The 22,751-nt window shown below is 35.7% G+C and overlaps 1 protein-coding gene and 2 pseudogenes across 1 annotated transcript in view; 1 reads left to right on the forward strand and 2 right to left on the reverse strand.

The window, feature by feature from the left end:
- The window catches only part of LOC102485663 (EF-hand calcium-binding domain-containing protein 13-like), a 109,130-nt gene that overhangs the window by 31,556 nt on the left and 54,823 nt on the right, over positions 1-22,751 (reverse strand). The window contains exons 16-19 of the mRNA XM_027775989.1: positions 21,134-21,184; positions 16,677-16,781; positions 12,856-12,909; positions 6,343-6,444 (exon numbers count right to left, since the gene is read on the reverse strand). Coding sequence (XP_027631790.1) covers positions 6,343-6,444; positions 12,856-12,909; positions 16,677-16,781; positions 21,134-21,184 — 312 coding nt within the window. The remainder of the gene's footprint in view (positions 1-6,342; positions 6,445-12,855; positions 12,910-16,676; positions 16,782-21,133; positions 21,185-22,751) is intronic.
- On the reverse strand, positions 4,151-4,908 carry LOC106736052 (translation machinery-associated protein 16 pseudogene; annotated as a pseudogene).
- LOC102483153 (PEST proteolytic signal-containing nuclear protein pseudogene) lies at positions 17,458-19,503 on the forward strand (annotated as a pseudogene).

Consider the following 22,751-nt stretch of genomic DNA (forward strand, 5'->3'; position numbering starts at 1 on the left):
GGATATCCACGAATGTAGTATCTATTTATTTGTGTCTTAGATTTATTTTGATGCTTTATAGTTTTTAGTGTACAGAACTTTGACCTCCTTAATCAAATTTACTCTCAAGTTTCTTTGTTTCATTTTTGTTTTTTCTTTTCTTTCTTTTTTTGTAACTATCATAAATGAAAGTGTTTTTTGTTTGTTTCAAATAGTTAGTTGCTAGTGTATAGAAATGATGCTGCTCTTTTTGGGACCAGCAGTTGGTATAATGGCTATGTGCTGGACTCTCATGTAGTTGACCACGGTTCAAGTCCCAAACCCGGTGGCTTAAACTCACGCCAGGTGTGTGTGCATGTGTGCCCAAGATCCTGAGAGGAGAATGGAGGAGAAGGGATTTGTGCGTGCATGCCTAAGATCCTGAAAGGAGAATGGAGAAGGGATTGTGGTGTGGCTATCCCCCCTGGAGGGGGCTGATTTCTCATTTTCTGTCTCTCTCTGTCTTTCTGGCGAGTGCATGTGCTCTATTGCAAAAATTTCTCAAAAAAAGAAATGATGCTGTTTTTCGTATGTTGAATTTTTATCCTGCAATGTTGCCAAATTCATTTATTGGTTCTAACAGTTTTTCTCACACACAATCTTTAAGGTTTTCTATATATATAAGATTATGCCATTTTGTAGGCATAAACAATTTGACTTCTTCCTTTCTAATTTGGATGTCTTTCATTTCTTTTTGTCCCTAATTTTTCTGGCTAAGACTTTCAGTATTAGGTTGAATAGAAATGGTGAGTTGGGTAGTCTTGTCTTTTTCCCAATCTTAAAGGAAGAGATTTCAGCTTTTTACTACTAAATATGCTATTACCTATGAATTTTTTCTTACAGGGCCATCATGAGTATATTAGACTCTTGGAACTTGAACTGCAAGAGATAGCTTTATCTTTTGAAATTTTATCCTTTGACCAACATTTTCCCATACCCTTTAACTTCTAACCTCTAGTAACCATAATTTTACTCTATCTCTGTGAGTTTGACTTTCTGAGATTCCACACATTAAGGGAAATCAGGCATATTTGCCTTTCTGTACCTAATTTTACTTAATATACATTCTTCAGATACATTCATATTGTTGCAAATAACAGAATTTCTTTCTTTTTAGGCTGAGTAGTATTATATTGTGCATATATATCACATTTACTTTATTTATTTACTCACCAATGGGAACTAGCTTGAGTCTGTATCTTAGCTATTATGAATACTGATGCAATGAACATGGGAGTGTAGGTATATCTTTGACATACTGATTTAATTTACTTTAGATAAATTTTTGGATTTTTAGCAGCTCTTAAAATCAAGTAGTATGAGGCCTCCAGTTTGTTCTTTTTGCTCAGGTTACTTTAGCTACTCAAAGTCTTGTAGTCCCATACAAATTTACAATTGTTTTTTCTACATCAGCGAAAAAGGTCATTAGAATCCAGAGAGTAATTGCACTAAATCTACAGATTTCTTTGGGTAGTGCAGACATTTTAAGAACGTTAATTCTTTCCACCCATGAACACAGGATATCCACGAATGTAGTATCTATTTATTTGTGTCTTAGATTTATTTTGATGCTTTATAGTTTTTAGTGTACAGAACTTTGACCTCCTTAATCAAATTTACTCTCAAGTTTCTTTGTTTCATTTTTGTTTTTTCTTTTCTTTCTTTTTTTGTAACTATCATAAATGAAAGTGTTTTTTGTTTGTTTCAAATAGTTAGTTGCTAGTGTATAGAAATGATGCTGCTCTTTTTGGGACCAGCAGTTGGTATAATGGCTATGTGCTGGACTCTCATGTAGTTGACCACGGTTCAAGTCCCAAACCCGGTGGCTTAAACTCACGCCAGGTGTGTGTGCATGTGTGCCCAAGATCCTGAGAGGAGAATGGAGGAGAAGGGATTTGTGCGTGCATGCCTAAGATCCTGAAAGGAGAATGGAGAAGGGATTGTGGTGTGGCTATCCCCCCTGGAGGGGGCTGATTTCTCATTTTCTGTCTCTCTCTGTCTTTCTGGCGAGTGCATGTGCTCTATTGCAAAAATTTCTCAAAAAAAGAAATGATGCTGTTTTTCGTATGTTGAATTTTTATCCTGCAATGTTGCCAAATTCATTTATTGGTTCTAACAGTTTTTCTCACACACAATCTTTAAGGTTTTCTATATATATAAGATTATGCCATTTTGTAGGCATAAACAATTTGACTTCTTCCTTTCTAATTTGGATGTCTTTCATTTCTTTTTGTCCCTAATTTTTCTGGCTAAGACTTTCAGTATTAGGTTGAATAGAAATGGTGAGTTGGGTAGTCTTGTCTTTTTCCCAATCTTAAAGGAAGAGATTTCAGCTTTTTACTACTAAATATGCTATTACCTATGAATTTTTTCTTACAGGGCCTTTATTGTATTGAGATACATTCCTTGTGTTACTAATCTGTTGAAAGCCTTTATTGTGGCTTAAGATGTTGAATTTGATCAAATACTTCTGCATTTATTGAGATGAGTTCATGGTTTTGTCCTCCATTCTGTTAATGTACTGTATTACAGTTATGGATTTGCATGTTGGAGTCATTCTTGCATTTCTAGGATAAATTTCACTCGATCATGATGCTATCAAATTTAGTCTGTCAATATTTTGTTTAAGATTTTTGCATCTATGTTTATCAGGAATATTAATCTGCAGTTTTCTTTCTTTTTTGGCTTTGGTATCAGGGTAATACTCATAAAAAGAGTTTGGAAAAAGTCCTTCCTACTCAAATTTTTGGTAAAGTTTGGGAAGAATTAGTATTAATGATTTAAATGTTTGGTAGAATTCAGCAGTGAAGACATAAGGTTCTGGGCTTCTGTTTAATGAGAAATATTTTATTATTAATTAAATTTCCTTACTAGTTATTGGTCTGTTCATATTTTCTATTTCTTTGTGATTCGGTCTTGATAGGTTATGGACGTTAGAACTTCACCAAATTCTTCTAGGTTATCAAATTTGTTAGTGTATAATTGTTCATACTAGTTTCTTATGATACTTTTTATTTCTGTGGTAGCAGCTATAATTTCTCCTCTTATATTTATGATATTATAGAGTTAACTCTCTTATTTCTAAGTTGAAGTTTTAACTAAAGGTTTTTTATTTTATGTTTTCAAAAAGTCAATTTTTAGTTTTGTTGACCTTTTCAATTGTTTTTCTGTCTCTGTTTCATTTATTTTTGCTCTGATCCTTATTATTTCATTTCTTCTACTAACTTTGGGGTTAATTTGTTCTTCCTTTTCTAGTTCTTGAGGTGTAATGTTAGTTTATTTATATGAGATCTTTTCTGACACTGGCATTTATTATTATAAACTTTACTCTTAGAACTGTTTTTGCTGCATCCCTTGTTTTGGTATATTGCACCTTAATTTTCTTATGTCTTAAGAGCTTTTTCTATTTTTTTCCCCCAGGGGGATTTTTTTTTTTAACCTATAGGGCATGTGCACTCACTGGGGGACGAGAGAGAAAGAGAGAGAAAGAGAGACTGAGAGACAGAGAATGAGAAATCACCTCCTTGGGAGATGGCCATGCCACAATCCCTTCTCATCCATTCTCCTCTTGGGATTTTGGGTACACATACACAGGTGCCTGGCATGAGTTTTTTGTTTGTGTGTGTGTGTGGTTTTTGTAGATCACTTCTATATTAGTGACTTAATGTAAATAAAAAGCAACCTTCAGGAACCAGCAGTTAGCGTAATGGCTATGTCACTGGACTCCCACGTAGTCGACCGCGGTTCGCGTCCCGGACCCGGTGGCTTAAAACTCACGCCGGGCGCGTGTGCATGTGTGCCCAAGATCCCGAGAGGAGAATGGAGGAGAAGGGATTGCGGCGTGACCATCCCCCCTGGGGGGTGATTTCTCGCTTTCTGTCTCTTTGTCTCTCTCTGTCTGTCTGGCAAGTGCACGCGCCCTATAGCGAAAAAAAACCTCTCAAAAAAAAAAAAAAAAAAAGCAACCTTCATTTCTAAGTAGATATTGTAACATGTTTGAAACTACAAATGGGAATCCCATCCCAGAAGATAACAGTTAAATGGCAAGCCCCTGGATCTATGACAAGTACTTGCCAAACTCAATGAGTTGACACTTAAAGCTTTCAGGTATTTTTGACTTAAGTAAAGGCAATTAGTCCACCACAGTCATTTCTTCATCTGAGTCACTGGATTTATCTTTTAGATCCAATTCTTCTAAATCTTTGTTTACCATTATAATAGTCTCAGTTGACTTCTTGCATTTCTTGGGAATTGCATCGTTAGCACAAATGTTCCTCATTTTAATGTTTGGCAGTTTCTTCAGATCAAAATCCCATTCCCGAAAAGTTTTCAGATTACTTACATTTAGGGTATCTGATATCTCAAGGCCGTAGCCCTCGTACTGTTGCCACTCGCATGCCACCGTCTGCCTGATGACTCTGTCTCCCAGGAACAGTGTCACCGGCCCTGCCTGTCTGATGCTGTTTTGTAATTCAATCTGCTCCAGCTAGCCACTAAATCAATTTAAATATCTTTCAATTAACTCAGCATCTCTTTGAATATCCCCCCTTTAGGGGATCAAGATGACTTTGAAACCACCGTAATTTTTCACCAATAAGATTAAGACATAAGGCCTTCTCATTCTTCAATTTTTCCTTTTTCTCTTGTTTGTGAGCCTCCCTTGTAATTTGGGCTTCTTTTCTACTCTATGGGTGGATGACTTTCTTTTCCCGTCCTGCACTTTTTCCCTTTGGTGTTTTAGGCATGATAATGTCCGAAGACTTCCACACCTGGGTAAACTCCAGACCCAGCTAACCTCAATGGCCATAGCTCCCACCGGTGTCCCTGCCTTAACATATGTGAGCCCCAGGAAGGCCATGTGTTGCCCCTGGCATGAGTTTTAAGCCTCCAGGTCTGGGACTCAAACTGTGCTTGACTACGTGGGAGTCCAGCAACGTAACCATCACACCATCTGCTGGTCTCTGTCTTTAGATTTAAAAAAAATTTTTCTTGTTTAATTTCTTCTTTTATCTACTGGTTATTTAGAAGTGTACTGTATAGCTTCCAGACAACTGAATTCTCCAATTTTGATCCTGTTATTATTTCTAGTTTCTACTACTGTTATATAAGAAGATATATATTATGACTTCAATCTCCTTAAATTTGCTAGGACTTGTTTTATGGCCTAATATATGATCTATTCTGGGGACATATTCCATTAGTGCTTTAGAAGAATATGTACTATGCTACTACTGACAGAATGTTCTATATATGTCTGTTAGGGCTATCTGGTCTAAAGTAGTTCAAGTATACTGTCTCTTTATTGATTTTATATCTGGATAATCCATGCTGAAAGTCAAGTATTGAAATTCCCTTCTATTTTTATTCTGCAATCTCTTCATATCCAGTAATCTTTGCTTTATACATGTAGGTGCTCTGATGTTAGGAGTTTATATATTTATATTAAAAAGTACATCTTTAAAATTATTTGCCTTCTCCTCAAGTGGAATACAGTATAGTAATTTCTATGGCACCCAACAATGCCCAATATGTGAAAAAATAAAATTTAGAATTAAAATAGCTTTTGAATTATAATCTATAGTCTTGGTTCAATAACTGTTAAGAGAACAGAGTTCAAAACATAACGTCACAAACAAAACAATCTTCAGTGTCTCCCACAAGACTAATACTCGTAGGATGAAGTTCTGAACCTCTGTGATATAATCTTGCTGGAACAGGTAGTATTATCTCTGACCAACCACCCCATCAGACTACTACTTAAATTTGTCTCAAAGCAACCATTATTCCTTACTTCTACTTTCCCTCCTTTCCATTATTTCTCAAATATTTATTGCCAATATATTCTCAATAATGTGGTACTTTTACACTTTATTTTGCAAATTGCTCCATATTTTCCTCTTCCAAGTAAGCTGTAAATTTCTTGATTGCAGAAATAGCCCTAATTCCTTAAAGCAGAATTTAACCTAATTTTTCTATTATCATTCTTCACTTTTACTGCTCTAATCTCTATCCTCAAATTTCTTCTTTTCCTTGCTTATGTTTTGGCCTTCCAATGATCTCAATTACATTTCTGAGGTGACTTAGTTTAACTGGTGACATCTAGGGTTCAAATATTTTCTGCCTAACAATATTAATATTGATTTAAAATCTTAAGAGTCTATTTTTAAAAATCACAACAATAACAATAAACACACATGCATGAACACATTACCTTATTTAGTACTGGATATTTCTGTGTAATTTTATAGTAATTAAAAGTAAAATATCAGTATTTTAAGCCTAAAAGCCCTCTTTGAAAAGCACCATAATAACTGAAATGCTCACCACTGGTTGGGAGATTATTTACCAGGTCTTTATGCTCCTTATATGTAAGCTCAATCCCCATATCATCCAGGAAGTTGTCCAGATTACAGATCTCAATTTTTTCTTTTAAGACATAGAAAAGTAAATAACAAGAAATTATGACTGTCTAATGATCTTGAAGCATAAAAATATCATACTTTACTATTACAAAGAAGCAAGAGTCACTCAGTAGAATACAGACAGTTAAAATAGAACTAAATACACTTTATTATGTCTTAACTGTGCTTCAGTGGGTCATAATAAATAGCTAAGGATACAGCAAGACCATATAAATATTACTTAAAAGCAGTGGTGTAATTTGATACTAAATTCTGAAATAACTACTGTTGACTGTATTCGATTGACATTAGTAAACATTTTACATGTTGATTTTTCTATGGACATTTAGATTTTAACTAAGTTCACATTAAAAACAACATAAAACTTTTCATTTTCAGTATCTTTAAATGTTCTGTTCTATCAACAAACAAATAAAACACAGATGAATATGTAACAAAATAGAAATCTTTTATCCATGAAATATATTCTCAGGGCTAGCCACATAGCACAGTGGGAAAGCACTGCACAAAAGAAGCTGGATCCCACATGGCTGACCAATTTGAGTCCCAGCCCCAGCAGCTTAAAAAACACTAGGCATGTGTGTGCCCAGAATCCTGACTGAATGGGAAACTGGAAAGAAAGACTGTGGTATGACCAGGCCCTGTTAGGGGGTGCTTTCTCTCTCTGTGTCATAAATGCACATGTGCCCTCCTCTAGCATTAAAAATAAAAGAGAGAGAAAGAAAAAAAAAGACAAAAAAAAGACCGTAAGTCATACAGCCTGGGAATGAAGACATGTTTTTCTTCTCCCAGTACCCTAATTAAACAATTCAAATGGATTAAAATGAGAAAAGTAATAAATTCATAATAACAAAAAGAGTAAGCAAAGGAAGGAAAATGTGGAAATGTGGGCATTAAGTAGAAGAGAGGTTTTATATTTATGACTGTTAGGAAATAAATATGTTCATTTATCCATTCATTAAACTTTTGTTTGCTAAGTGTCTTCTATATGCAAGGCACTATTCTAGATGCTAAGGATATGACAATGAACAAAACAGACAAGGTCCCTGTCTTAAGTAGTTTACATACTATTTGGGGGAGACATAATGAAGAAATATAGGCTAGTACAATGGTTAAGGAAGCCAAATACTACATTGTTGGCTATGGTTTAAATCCCAGCCCCCGTGTTGAAGAACATGTCCAGCAGGTACGTGTGCATACTCAAAATCCTGACAAGATGGAGAAAAGAGAAAAAAGGATTGCAACATGACCACACCTCATCAGGGAGTACTTTCCCCTCTTTCTTTCTCTTCCCCTCTCTCTCTGGTAAGCACATGCACCCTCCAGCAATAAAACAATGAAGCAGACAAGTAGATAAGATAGATAAAACAGCGGTGGGAACCAGTCTACAAAATAAAAAGGATAAGGCTCTAGGAAAATGGAGAAAAAGGCATGTAGGAATCTGACTGCTTAGAAAAAGCCCCAGGAAAGGTATGTACTAAGTGCAGGTAGAGTAGAGAAGACGGTGGGGAACCAGCAGCCATCTATATTTGATTTCTGGGAGTCTCATTCAGGGATTTTGACCACTGAAGACCCTCTGCCCTGATTTCACCCTCCTGCTTCCCAGTCTGGCCAGGAGCCAGGTTATAGTACCTTACTTATTATCACTGTCTCTTTCCATTTCTATTTCATTTTTTTTTAAATTTTGAAACTTAGCTCTCTACTGCTCTTTTGTCTTAATTCTTACCTTTACCCCTCCCCCCTATAGGATAAACCAATCCACAACCATCTATATTTGAGTTCTGAGCAGCCACATACACACAGCATGCTAGAGCGCCATGCGGTTTTCATTTTTTGACAAAAATAATTTTCTTCTCATTTTCTTATTGTTTTTGTCTTGTTTATTCTCCTCTTCGTTTTTTTTTTTTTCTATTTCTTTTCCTTTTCTTTTTACCTTTCTCACTTTTCTGCTCAGCCTCCACACACTGATTTTCTGGACAGGTTTAGGTGCTCAGTAGCCAAATATCTGAATACTTTTAGAGTCAGATTAATCCTCAATTTTCATTGAATCAGCTGTTCAAAGGGAGGAAAATGGTACTGTTTATAGACTGCAGGTCATCTCCTTCGGCCTTCCTCTGATTGCTCAGATTTAACTCAAAAATAGAAAAAAATGTATAATCCATCAGATGACTAGAAAGCACCACAAAAGCACAAGAGATATGAAAAATCAAAAAAAATTCTCTCTAATGGAAAAGAATAACTTCTTCCTCCTCAAAGAATGCAAGGGAACTCATGGAAATGTCAGATAAAGCATTTAAAATATTCATAGTGACAAAGCTAACAGAGATACAAAAGAATAGAGACAATGAACTCTGAAAGATGCAGAAGAAAAGAAACACCAAATCTCAGGAAGTGAGGAAGTTTTTGGATGATCTGAAAGAGGAGATACACGTCATAAAAAAAGAACCAAAAGAAATTGTTAGAGATGAAGGCTATAATACAGGAAATCAAAACTTCCACTGAAAATATAAAAAACAGATTGGATCATGCAGAAGATCGAATCTCAGATATAGAAGATAGAAGCTCTGAACTAGAGACATTCACCAAAAAGTCTGAGAAAATAACTCCCAAAAATGAGAATAACATATGAATAATACAAGATACCATTAAATGCCCAAACATCCGGATCATTAGTAACCCAGAAGGTGAAAAACCAATAAGGACATTGATAATCTATTCAATGAAATCCTGGAAGAAAATTTTTCAAACCTAGAGAGGCATTCAAGTATCCAGACTCAAGAAATACAAAGGTCCCCACATAGACTCAAACCAAGAAGATCTTCCCCAAGGCACATCATAGCCAGATTGACCAAAATCACAGACAGAGACAAGATACTAAAATTGGCAAGAGAGAAATGTCAAGTTACTTTCAAAGGATATCCCATAAGGCTAACATGAGACCTCTCATCGGAAAGAATGCAAGCAAGGACAGAATGGGGAAATAAATTCAAAGTATTAAGTGAAAAGAATTTCAACCAAGAAATACTCTACATAAGGGAAAAAAAGACAAAAACATTCTCACATATACAAAACCTGAAAGAATTGACCAATACCAGACCAGCTCTCCAAGAAGTGCTGAAAGGAGTGCTTTACCAGGAAAACTAAAGTTGGACACACAGAAATAACAGTACAAAAAACAACCAAGAAAATGGCCAGCCTAATGGTAGGGACAAGTCCAGAGTTGAATGCTAACTTCCAGAGTTTAAATGGAAAGAACAGATCACAGTAACACTGCAAATTCAATAGATGAGAGATGAATTACATGAGTCTGAACTAATGAAACAGAACTTGTGATGAAAACATTACTTATTTTCTTCGATTCTTTGATTTCCATATTTAAGGATTTTTGTCTTCTCTTGAACTGTTGATAGGTTTGTCTACCTACTATTTGAACTAAATCTAAAGCTTTTTCCTGGCTTTTAGTTTTAAGCAAAATTTTTTTAACAGTTTTTGATTCTGATCTATTACAACTAAAACTTTATTTGAAAATCAAAATATGCATTGAAAAATACCTATCAATACCTATTTAATGACTGCAGTAAGCTATATAGCCCCAGCAAGGTGCTACTTTATAGTATGTTCACTTTACTCACTGAGGCTTATGCCTAAAGTCAGACATGTGTTTATAAATATGTATATATCAGCTGTGCTTGCTATTGAAAGTCTTTAAATGAATTAAGCTCTTTAGTGAATCGATAGAATGTGAAAAAAAAAAAAAAGGGCAGGGAAAACAACTGTACATACCAGAGATAGTGTGGGAGATTTGGCAGAGGGTGAGAGGTGGAGGGGAGGAAGCAAAATATATAAGAAACAAGAAATAAAATTTATTTGTTGATAACATGTATGATAATATCCTTCATTGAGCCAATAAGCAATGTATACGGGAGGAAAAAATCTCATTTTGTATACTGTATTGATGGACAGTGAATGACTATAAATAAATAAATTAATTAATTAATCTTTTAAAAAAGAAGAAAGAAGTTGGGGAAGACAAAAAAACCTGAAAATAAAGAAGGTAGCTAAAAGACTATCTATAGAACACTTGTTCCAGCTAGTCTCAACCTTTCCTTCGTCACCCTGAGTCACAGGGGAACAAGCAGTTCTGCATTTACTCCTTGACCAAAAAAATTGAAGAACTCTTCAGCAAGAGAAAGAAAACAATGATTGTCAAGGTGAATTTTAGTGGCTGAAAATAAAACCCACTAATTCCACTATTTAGGGCCTCTCTTAAAGTTTCTCTACCTGCTGCTCTCCCTAGAGCAAAAGTGGCGTATTTCATTCACACCCAGGTTTTATCCTGAAAGCCAAAGAGATTAACCAAATATAAAAGCAAGACACTCCAGTAGGAGTGGACTGAGCATGATCAGCGCAGTCTTTCATTCTTAACTATACAAATAGATGATTCAGAAAACAAAAATTCAAAATAACAAAAACCGTAATAAGTTCAAAGAGATTCTGAAAGATGATGTTTGAGGTTATATGAAGTGAATAAGAAAGAGGCATTCTTAAACATTAAAAATAAAGACTGCTAAACTCAAAGGTCTTCATAAAGATACAAGTGCCTTCAAACTGCAATAGCCCACAGAGTTCTGAAAAACAGTAATGAAAATATCCACAACTAGATCTATTATTGTGAAATTTCAGAATTCCCAAGACAAAGAGAAAATTCTTGCCTCCAAACAGGTGAAAAAAATAACAATAATAAATGAACAAGCTACAGGCTTTCATCAAACTTCCTGCAAGCGGGACCGCCAGTTAGCATAATGGCTATGTCACTGGATTCCCACGTAGTTGACCATGGTTTGAGTCCCGGATCCGGTGGCTTAAACTCACGCCAGGCACGTGTGTGTGCATGCCCAAGCTCCCGAGAAGAGAATGGAGGAGAAGGGATTGCGGTGTGGCCATCTCCCCTGGGGGGTGATTTCTCGCTTTCTATCTCTCTGTCTCTCTCTGTCTGTCTGGCGAGTGCACGCGCCCTATGGCAAAAACCTCCTCAAACAAAAAACAAAAAAAAAAAACAAAATAATTTCCTGCAAGCTACATTAGATTTTATAAGTAAAGGATCAAGCTTTTATAAATTTTATTTGAACCTATAATTGTATTCCCATATAAACCATTAATATATAATATAATAGAACTGAGTCCATGCTATATATAAAATGAGTAGGAAGCTGGAAGATGTTAGAAATGTGGCCAAGAAAGCATGGATTCATCATTTCACAAGAAAAAAAAAAATCTCAGAGGAAATGACAGGACAAAAAGATATAATCTACATGGAACAAAATTAAAATGTGGTATAATGGTGGAGTTTTGAGAATATATATAAAGGAAGAATCCATTTGATGTTAACCCTAGGACATTCTCCTTTGGGTGTACATTATAATTCTGAGAGAAGTGAATATAACACCAGTCAATTAAAAGGCTCAAAAATTTGTAAAAGTATACACATATCTGTAAGCATGCATACATTTATAATAATAACTATATAATTACAATAGTATTGTTTGTTGGTGTTCAACTTTTATGATAAATCTTCAACTTAAGCACAGAAGATACAACTGTATCTAATATAAATGTTATTAACCTTAACAATTAAAGAGTCAAACCAACAGATTTCTGGAGATTGAAAAGGAAGAGAATGTATTTTTTTTATTTTATTTTTTTAAAATTATTTACTGAATTTATTTATTCATTCATTTATTTTTAGTTTAACCAGAGAGAGACACAGAGAGAGAAAGAGGGAAAGTGAGAAAGCAAGCCACCAGGTCCAGGACTTTAACCGTGGTCAATCATGTGGGAGTGTCCAGCGCCTTAACCACCACGCCACCTGCTAGTCCCAGGAAGAGGATATTAATGGTACTAATATTTAGAATCTAAAGTAGCGAGTCAGGGCCAGCAGGCGGGAAAGTGGTTAAGGTTCTGGACTCCCACATGGTCAAATGCAGTTCAAGACCTGGACCTAATAGCTTGAAAATCATGCTGGGCACATATGTGTATGCCCAAATCATCGGGAGGAGAATTAAAAAGAAGGGACTGTGGTATGACCATTTCCCCTGTGGGGTAAGGGTGATTTCTCACTTTCCCTATCACTGTCTTTATCTCTCTCTGGTGAGTGCCTGAGCCCTATGGCAAAAATCTTAAATCTGAAATTCAAACTGCAGTCAGCCGTATGGGATCAAGCTCCTAATTCACAGTATTTAACCACTGTGTCATAGAGCCATCCCTTATTTTAAAAATTTTTAACCATTTTAATAAATGGTAAATAGAGCAACTACTTTAAAATATGAATTAATAAACTACAAGGAAAAGAGAAATAAATAAGTATGGAAAGCAACATACTGCTTTATCAATATTCACATGGAAAATTTTTGCTTACCTTTAAGCATCTTCACAACCCCTACCAATGTATTCATATCCATATCTTCATCAGCTGTAAGATAATATAAATTCACATATATAAGCACCGATACTCAAAAAATAATTCATATTTGGTAGTTTTCATAATGTCCTCTACAATTTCCTCACATATTTCACAAAGTCCTCTATTGGGACTTATTCTGACAACCCAATATATTTTCTCATCTTTAGAACAGAGAACAAAATGATACCTACCTTATAGGTTTTGAGTAAGCATTAAAAGAGAGTAAGTGCTGGGACCAGCAGTTAGCATAATGGCTATGTCACTGGACTCCCATGTAGTCGATCACCATTTGAGTCCTGGACCCGGTGGCTTAAAACTCACGCTGGGCATGTGTGCGTGCATGTCCAAGATCCCGAGAGGAGAATGGAGGAGAAGGGATTACAGTGTGGTCATCCTCTCTGGGGTATGATTTCTCACTTTCTGTCTCTCTGTCTCTCTCTGTCTTTCTGGTGAGCACATGCGTCCTATAGCAAAAACCTTTCAAAAAAAAAAAAAAGAAAGAAAGTAAGAAAGAAAGAAAGAATTAAGTGCTTACAAAGCCATAGTAAACAAAACTTTAGAGTATTGGCACAAATATAAATACATAGATTAACTGGACAGAATAGAAAACCCAGAAATAAATCCACCAACACAGTCAGCTGAGTATTGACAAGGCTCCCAAGGCTCCCACTCAGTGGGGGAAAAGACAGACTTTTATTAAAAGAATTATTTTATTATTATTTTATTGAACTTTGTTTTTATTTATTTATTTATTTTAATTTGACCAGAGAGGGACACAGAGAGAAAGAGAGAGAGAGAAGCAGGGGAGTGAGAAAGCAAACCACCAGGTCTGGGACTCGAACCATGGTTGGCCATATGGGAATCCAGCACCCTTAACCACCATGCCATCTGCTATCCCCCAGACAGACGTTTACAAATGGTTCTGGGAATATTGTATATCCAAACACAGAAGAATGAAACTAGACCCCTATCTTTCATCATCTACAAATAAACAAACAAAAACAAAAACAAAAACTCAAAACGGGTTAAAAACTTAAATATAAAACCTGAAACCATGAAAATACTAGAAGCAAACATAGGAGAAATGATGCAGAATATGAATCTAGGCAATGATTTTTAAAATAAAACTTCAGAAGCATGGGCAACACAGCAAAAATAAACAAATAGGATTACATCAAACTTTAAATCTTCTGCCTAACAAAGGAACAATCAATAAAGTGAAAACATAAACTAAAAATGGGAGAAAATATTAATAATTACAACAAAGGATTTATAACCAGATTATATAAGCAACTGAAACCGTTCACCAGCAAATTCACTAAATAATCCAATTAAAAATGGATAGTTCTTGAAAAAAGGCATACAAATGGTCAGTATATGAAAAAGTGCTCAATGTCATTAATCATCAGGAAATTGCTAATCAAAACTGTAAGGAGATATCACCTCACCCCAGTCAGAATGGCTGTTATCAAAATGAAACAGACAAAACCCCAAAAACAAAGAATAGTAAGTGCTAGCCAGGCTGTGGAGACAGAACTCGTCTGAGCTATTGGTGGAAATGAAAACCAGTACAGCCACTTTGGAAAACAGTATTAAGTTTCCTAAAAAAAAAAAAAAAAAAAAAAAAAACTGTTTTAAGAGATGAAAACCAGTACAGCCACTTTGGAAAACAGTATTAAGTTTCCTAAAAAAAAAAAAAAAAAAAAAATAGAACTGTATTATGAGCATATTTCCAATTCGTAACTTATGGTTTACTTTCTCATTCTAAATAAATATTCCACTATAAAAAAGATTTTATCAAAAAAAGTGTTAAAACTAACAAGTGAAAGTAGCAAAGAAAAAAGATACCAGGGCAATCTATAAAACTATAATGATATACTAGCAATGAATAATAGGAAATTGAAAAATTGTTGAATTGTCATTTACAAAAGCATCAACCATCATAAAATGTTTAGGTATAAATCAAACAATATATGCAGAAGGTCTATGTTAAAAACCAGGAAACATTGATATATCAGAAAAATTCAAACCAATATATTATACATATTCCCAAATTGATTGACAGATTAAATACAATCTTGATAAAAATCTTAGCAGGAATATTTTGTAGACATTGATAAAGTGATTCTAAGATTTTTTTACATGGAAAAACAAAATAAAAATAGAATGACGAGGGACCAGCAGATAATGGTTATGTCACTGGACTCCCACGTAGTCGACTATGGTTAAAGTCCCAGACCCAGTGTCTTAAAACTCATGCCAAGCATGCATGTGTATGTATCCAAGATCCCAAGAGGAGAACAGAAAAGAAAGGAATGCAGTGTGGCCATGCCCCCGGGGGTGATTTCTTGTTTTCTGTCTTTCTGCTAAGTTACATACACCCTATAGCAAAAATCTTTCAAAAAAAAAAAAAAAAAAAAAGAATGGCCAAAATAATTTAGCAAAAATAAATATAACTAAACTGATCATTCAGAAATATAGTCACATAAATATAGTCAACTAGTTTTCAACTAAAACTAAAGGTAAAAATATAACCTGTGCATAGTCACTGATGGTTTCTGAATACCAAAGTAACACATTAAATCTGGCAACAGAGGGAAACAGTTACTAACATCTAAAAAATTTATTCTGGGATGGGGCAGCAGGTGACGTGGTGGTTGTGGCACTGGACTCCCACAGGGTCAATCAGGGTTCAAGTCTCTGTCTCTCTCTGGTGAGTGTGTGTGTCCTGTAGCAAACTGAAAAAAAATAATATTGATACATAAAGATTAAGTGAGCAATTCTTTGGGGGGGAAAAAAAGTTTACTATCTCTCAGCCTTTCAGTAAATGGTAGGACCTTTTTTAATAGTCTGAAAATAATTTTCAAAAAGATTTAACCTTGGGGACCAGCAGTTAGCGTAATGGCTATGTCGCTGGACTCCCATGTAGTCGACCGCGGTTCGAGTCCCGGACCTGTTGGCTTAAACTCACACCGGGGGCATGTGCATGCGTGCCCAAGATCCCGAGAGGAGAATGGAGAAGGGATTGCGGCATGGCCATCCCCCCTGGGGGGTGACTTCTCACTTTCTGTCTCTCTGTCTCTCTCTGTCTGTCCGGCGAGCGCACAGGCCCTATAGCAAAAGTCTCTCAAAAAAAAAAAAAAGATTTAACCTTGGAGGTCAGACAGTGGTATAGCAGTGAAAAATATGACTCTGGGGGCTAGCAGATGACATAGTGGTTATATCGCTGGACTCCCACATGGCCAACTACTATTTGAGTCCCAGACCCAGTAGCTTGAAAATCATGCCAGGTACATATGCATGCATGCCCAAGATCCCAGGAGGAGAATGCAGAAGAAGGGACTATGGCATGGCCAACCCCCAGGGGATGATTTCTCACTTTCTCTCTCACTGTTTCCATTTCTCTCGCTCGTGAGTGCATGTTCCCTATAGTAAAATCCTCTAAAAAATAAAAATGCTATTTGTGAGGCTGACCCACACAGGTAAGTTCTGGGTTTGCATCCAGAGACCTCCCTGAATACACTAGGTATGCATATCCTAATGATCTGGGGCTGTCTAAGGCTAGGGGTGGATAATGATGTTAAGACCTTGTTGAGATTGTTGTCTCTGTCTCTCTCTCTCTTCCTTTCTCTCTTGCTCATGAAATAAACTGTTAAAAAAAAGGTTTACCCTAGATTATTCAAATAATTATAGTATCAAAATCTCTCAAAGAAAAGACTTCAAACTACAAGCTGAATGGCATCTAACAACTATAATGAGATACTCGAAAGCCTTACCAGTAGCTGACAGGTGTTCTAGTAGATCCTGTCGTTCTTCTTCGGTAAGTTTTATATCCATGATGTTTAGAACAGCATCCACATTACTGACATCAATATTCTCTCCTTAGGAAATAAGAACATATGGGAATACAAGGAAAATAACAAATCATACAACAACGTGAAGTTACTGTGTTATAACTTTTTTAAAAGAATTATTTATTTAAATATACTTATTACTATTATTTTTAATTTTTCTATAAGGCATGTGTGTTCACCAGAGAGAAACAGAGAGAGAAAGAGAAATAAAGAGAGAAACAGAGAGAGAGAGAAAGCTGCCAGGTCAAGCACTCAAACCATAGTCAGCCATGTGAGAGTCCAATACCTTAACCACCATGCCAACTTCTGGTCGCTGTGTTATAACTCTTACTTGCTGTTTAAAATAATGGAAGAAAATCATCCCTTAGTCTTTACTGCATTTTAGAATATATATCTCTACCTTCTAGAAATAAATAAAGCATCTTGGTTACATAATTAATTGATCATGGCAATGCAGAAACCAAACTGAGTAATTTTAATCAATAAGTGCTTTGAACAGTTGAGTTTGAAAGGTTTGGTCTTATTTGAATTCCCAACCTAACAATCTCTACTTATTAAATTAAAATGAACAATTAATGAAGGCATTATTTTTCAAAAATACCTATAACTTTGTTGTTTCTATATTTGCAAGATAGTTACAAGCTCTAAAAAATAATAAATGGTATATTGCCTTAAAAGTATAATACTGTAGGCAGCAGGGAAAATGGCAGACAGGAAGGTGGGAGAAAGGAAACCTGAAAGTCGCAGCAAGCTAGAGCCACAGAAGTAATGGAGGGGAAAGTTCCAGTCGCAGTGCTGAGAAGCGATCAGCTGAAGTAGAAACTGTAGACTTCCCGACAAAGCCTACAAGAGCTCCAAGTTTGGATTTGCCATAGGTAGTCAGACAGCAAAGAAAGCAGCAGTCATATCCATCGAACTTGGATCAAGTGAGCCTAAAGAAACTACTCCAACTCTTGCTCCAAAACCCTTTCAGTAGCAGCAGCTTTTAATGAAGATAATGAACCAGAGGAAATGCCTCCAGAAGCAAAGATGAGAATGAAGAATATGGGAGGGGACACACGAACATCAGCCAGAGCAAACTCCTTCAATAAAGGAAAGCACTGGTTTTCTGATAACCAGAAGCTATGGGAGCAAAATATAAAATCTCACCTTGCAAATATCCATGACCAAGACAATCAAATAATGTGTTTTGAAACTGGGGTGTGGGGTGGGTGTAAAGTTAAAAGGAACAGTTTCCTTTTTAAAAGAATGGTATAACTGGGACCAGCAGTTGGCATAATGGCTATGTCAATAGACTCTCATGTAGTCGACTGCGGTTTGAGTCCCAGACGCGATGGCTTAAACTCATGCTGGGCGCATGTGCATGTGTGCCTAAGTTCCTGAGAGGAGAATGGAGGAGAAGGAATTGCGGTGTGGCCATCCCCCCTGGGGGACTATTTCTCACTTTCTGTCTCTCGCCTTCAGGCTTTCTGGCAAGAACATGCCCCCTATAGCAAAAACCTCTCCAAAAAAAAAAAAAAAAAGAATAGTATAACTATCTTTGGAGCCGCTTTTTTACTTTTTCATTTTCTTTTTAAGAATGAGTGATACACTAATAAATGAGTTTGAAATTAGAGGTAATTTATGTTTTATATACAGATTTCAAGACATTACTAACTTTGTAGTTTCATGTGATTAGTTTCCAAAGGTTACAGAGAGTAAATCAGAAATACTACCTTTTTAAGAATTGCAAATTTTTTTTGACATAACTCTTAGCACATTAAGAGGGAAGCAAAAAGTTATTGTCTATTTAAAACTGCAAGAAGTTATTCACTCTTAACTCCCTCATTACTTAAACTGTCTGGCTCTAAGGAAGAGTCTCATATACATAGAAAGAGTATTCTTTTGGGAGGAAAATGTTACTAGATTATTGTCAGAAAGTAAATTTAGATAAAATGTGATTTTTTTCCTTATGGCCATTTGTTTTGTTTCTAGTCATCATAAACTAGTTACTGCATTGCTATCAGTGGATATAGAAGCTTAGCTCTTTTTTTTTTTTTTTTGGAGGTTTTTTGCTATAGGGGACGTGCACTCACCAGAAACACAGAAAACAAGAAATCACCCCCCTCCCTGGGGGTATGGCCACACCGTAATCCCTTCTCTTCCATTCTCTTCTTGGGATCTTGGGCAAGCATGGGTGCCCAGTGTGAGTTTAAGCCCTAGGGTCCAGGACTCGAACCACAGTCGACTACATGGGAGTCCAGCAACATAGCCATTACACCAACTGCTGGCCCCCCTATTTACTATTTTTGGCTTTGGCTTTTTAACCTAGGTAGTTTCCAGGTTTTTCGCTATAGGGCGCATGCACTCGCCAGACAGACAGAGAGAGACAGAGAGACAGAGAACAAGAAATCACCCCCCAGAGGGGATGGTCACGCTGCAATCCCTTCTCCTCCATTCTCCTCTCGGGATCTTGGGCACGCACGCACACGCGCCCGGCGTGAGTTTTAAGCCACCGGGTCCGGGACGCAAACCGCGGTCGACTACGTGGGAGTCCAGCGACATAGCCATCACGCTAACTGCTGGTTCCCCCGAAGTTTAATTCTTTTAAAAAATAATAATAATAAAAGTTTTATGTAAACTGAATATTTGAAATAGTCCACTTCACCTTAATGGGTTTTGTCTACCCTCATTAGTCTTCAAAGAACAACCATGTGCTACCAATGTAAATCAGTATTTTGAATGTGCTTCTCTTGGTTTCATTTATTAGCTAGTTCCTATAAGCATATCCACCAGAACTTGAAGCAAATCATAAGGAAGCTGTTCCTTTTAAAACACAAACCACCACCAAAACTTTCCATGTACATATATATCGTTTAAACATTTGACTATTTTTGTTTTGAAAAAGGTATAAACACCAAAAAGAAAATTTAACATTGTCTGAAGATGGAAACAAGATGTACTTTGTGTGAGTATTTTAAGTTACTCATTTGTGAAATCCAATTCAATTTACTACAGGATTTCTTATTAGTGCACTTACATGGCTCATTTTACATGTATACATATTAACCAGTGGCCTCTCAAAAGCACACTTTAGATACTGAAAATCGAAAGAAAATGCATCTTCAAACGTATTTTATGAAATCTCTCACACATATGCTTGTGTGAAAGATTTGTGTTTTGTAGGGCTTTTGTTTTTGTATTTTTCTGTTGTATAAGAATTTTCTTTTTAATGCGACAGTTATATGCATCTATAAAAGCATGGTCACAGACTAAAACATCCAGTGTGTAATGATTTCTCTGAAAACTCCTACAATGTTAAATATGGAGGCAGCTTCAGGCTACTACATGGCAGTAACTACTCACTGAGCTTTTTAAATAGGTAGTAAATCCAGAGAAACAGCCTATGTATATTCCTAATACTTTATTCACTTGCATTTAAGTTTAGAATAAGCCCCAAGTAAAACAATGGAAATGTATATAGAACTATTAGTTCTTACATGATTTAATTATATCAAGATACATAAATTTAAGTTTTATTTAGGCAAATTGTCAATTTTATTGTGTGTTAAAATAACATCCCTCTCCTACATTCTTTTCTTGACCCAAATGAAACATTAACCTAAGGTCAAGGTGGAAGAGAAAAACAACTAAAATGAAAGTCTTTACTAAAATACCAATAAATTTGTCAAACAAAAACAACAACAAAAAAGTATAGTACTGTATTACTATTTTTTCAGATGTAGCTAAAAGAAATTCAGGTAATAAAAAATGAGCATATAGGGACCAGCTGATGGCATAATGACTACATCACTGGACTCCCATGTAGCCAATTGCAGTTCAAGTCCCAGACCTAGTGGCTTAAACACAGCAGGCGCGTGTGCATGCGTGCTCAAGATCCTTAAAGGAGAATGGAGGAGAAGGGATTGTGGCATGGCCATCCCCCCGGGGGTGATTTCTCACTTTCTGTCTCTCTGTCTCTCTGCCTTTCTGGCGAGTGCACATGCACTATAGCAAAATAAGAAAGAAAGAAAGAAAGAAAGAAGGAAGGAAGGAAGGAAGGAAGGAAGGAAGGAAGGAAGAAAGAAAGAAAGAAAGAAAGAAAGAAAGAAAGAAAGAAAGAAGCATATAATGGCAAAATTACATGGAAGGGAAACTATTAAATTATTAATGGTTATCTAAAAAATAAAATAGGTATTTTTAAATAAATATATTATTTCTACATTTGCCAAACAAATTATATTGTTTAAATATGCATAAAAGATTTCCAGAGATAGGACTATAAATCTAAAAAGTTTATTTTATTTATTTTTAACTCTAGTGCTTAACACAGTATATAGCACTGCCTAATTACTTAGTAAATATTTCTTTAGTTAATTAATCAACAAACTTTTTCTTACCTACTGATGCCCTTTCTTTTATCTCATTCTTTTTCTCTGCTTTATTATCAGCTGCAAAAATAAGGAATTAATTAGATCACAAATGTAAATTGTTACAGTAAACTTTATAAAATCATTAATGTTCAACATAGCAATTTGGAGATGTTGCATATACTGACTTAAACTATGTTGTATATATTGATTTAAAATATGATCTCATTTAATTCCAAACAAATGCATAGCATTGAAAACAAGAGAGCTCTTAAGAATAATTAATAATGGACCAATATATGGCATAATGGTTATGTCACTGGACTTCCATGTAGTCAGCAATGGTTTGAGTCCTAGAACTGGTGGTTTAAACTCATGCCAGGTACATGTGCATGCATGACCAAAATCCCAAGAGGAGGATGGAAGAGAAGGGACTGTAGTGTGGCCAGCCCCCCAGGCAGTGATTTCTTGCTTTCTGTCTCTCTGGTAAGTGCACATGACCTATAGCAAAAAATCTCTCAAAAAAAAAAAAAGAATAACTAATGAATATTCTTGTTTCTGAGACATACTAAACAATCTCAACTAAAACAATGGAAATGTATATAGAACTATTAGTTCTTACATGATTTAATTATATCAAGATACATGAATTTAACTTTTATGTAGGCAAACTGTCTATTTTGGTCCATTTTATTGTGTGTTAAAATAACATCCCTCTCCTACATTCCTTTCTTGACCCAAATGAAATATTAACCTAAGGTTAAGGTGTGAGAGAAAAAAAGACTGAAATGAATGTCTTCACTAAAATATCAATAAATTTGTAAAGCACTTTTATTAGATCATTGGAAAAGCCACAATGCATTTTTTGCATAGAAAAACAGAAAAATATGCCATGACTTTTCTGATAGCCCATTATATATAATAGGAAAATATCAGTTGTATTCAAGTTTTGTAGTATCTTTCAGAACTCAGCATGAGTCCCTTTTTAGATAATTGAGAGAAAACATTTAATCTGCTACTATAAGACAGAGGTATGGTATCTCTTTACTTTTCCTGTTATTTAATAAAAATTTTAAAATTTAATCAATCCATTTTAGCAGCCCACCATTCTACTATAACAACCAAGAAAAATGGGACCTATGCCTTATAGTTCATTAGGAGCCCCAAACAGCAGGCAGCAAGACAAACAGACTTTTTCAAGAAACCATTGCAAGGGTAAGTTAGAGAATAAATAGAAGTATTGTTATCTAGGGAAGGGGGATCTTTCACAGCTACCAAATTTTCAACAGTCTTAGCATGGCATATAAGAATAGCAAAACATTTTCTGGGAAGGGATGAAGTTTGATAAAAAAGAAGAGCCAAAAGTTCCAAATATGGCCTGGCAGTCAAACTACAGGGCAAGGCAAGTAGTGCTAGTGCACAATGCAAGATAAAACGCTAGTGAAAATTCAGTTCGTTCAATTGGTGCCCACATGAAGGTATAAAAATAAATGAGGATCAGAGCAGATAAATTATAGTAAAGATATCTGCAAGGCAGGCACCTCTTTTTTCCCACTCCCCCCCAAATAAACCTCCCAGAACATTGCTACAACCCTTTGGGGAAGAAGAGTGACACAACACATAGAACGTAGTGGGTGCCTAATAATGC

Source organism: Tupaia chinensis, unplaced genomic scaffold (assembly GCF_000334495.1).
Source record: "Tupaia chinensis unplaced genomic scaffold, TupChi_1.0 Scaffold000624_1, whole genome shotgun sequence".
Taxonomy (NCBI): domain Eukaryota; kingdom Metazoa; phylum Chordata; class Mammalia; order Scandentia; family Tupaiidae; genus Tupaia; species Tupaia belangeri.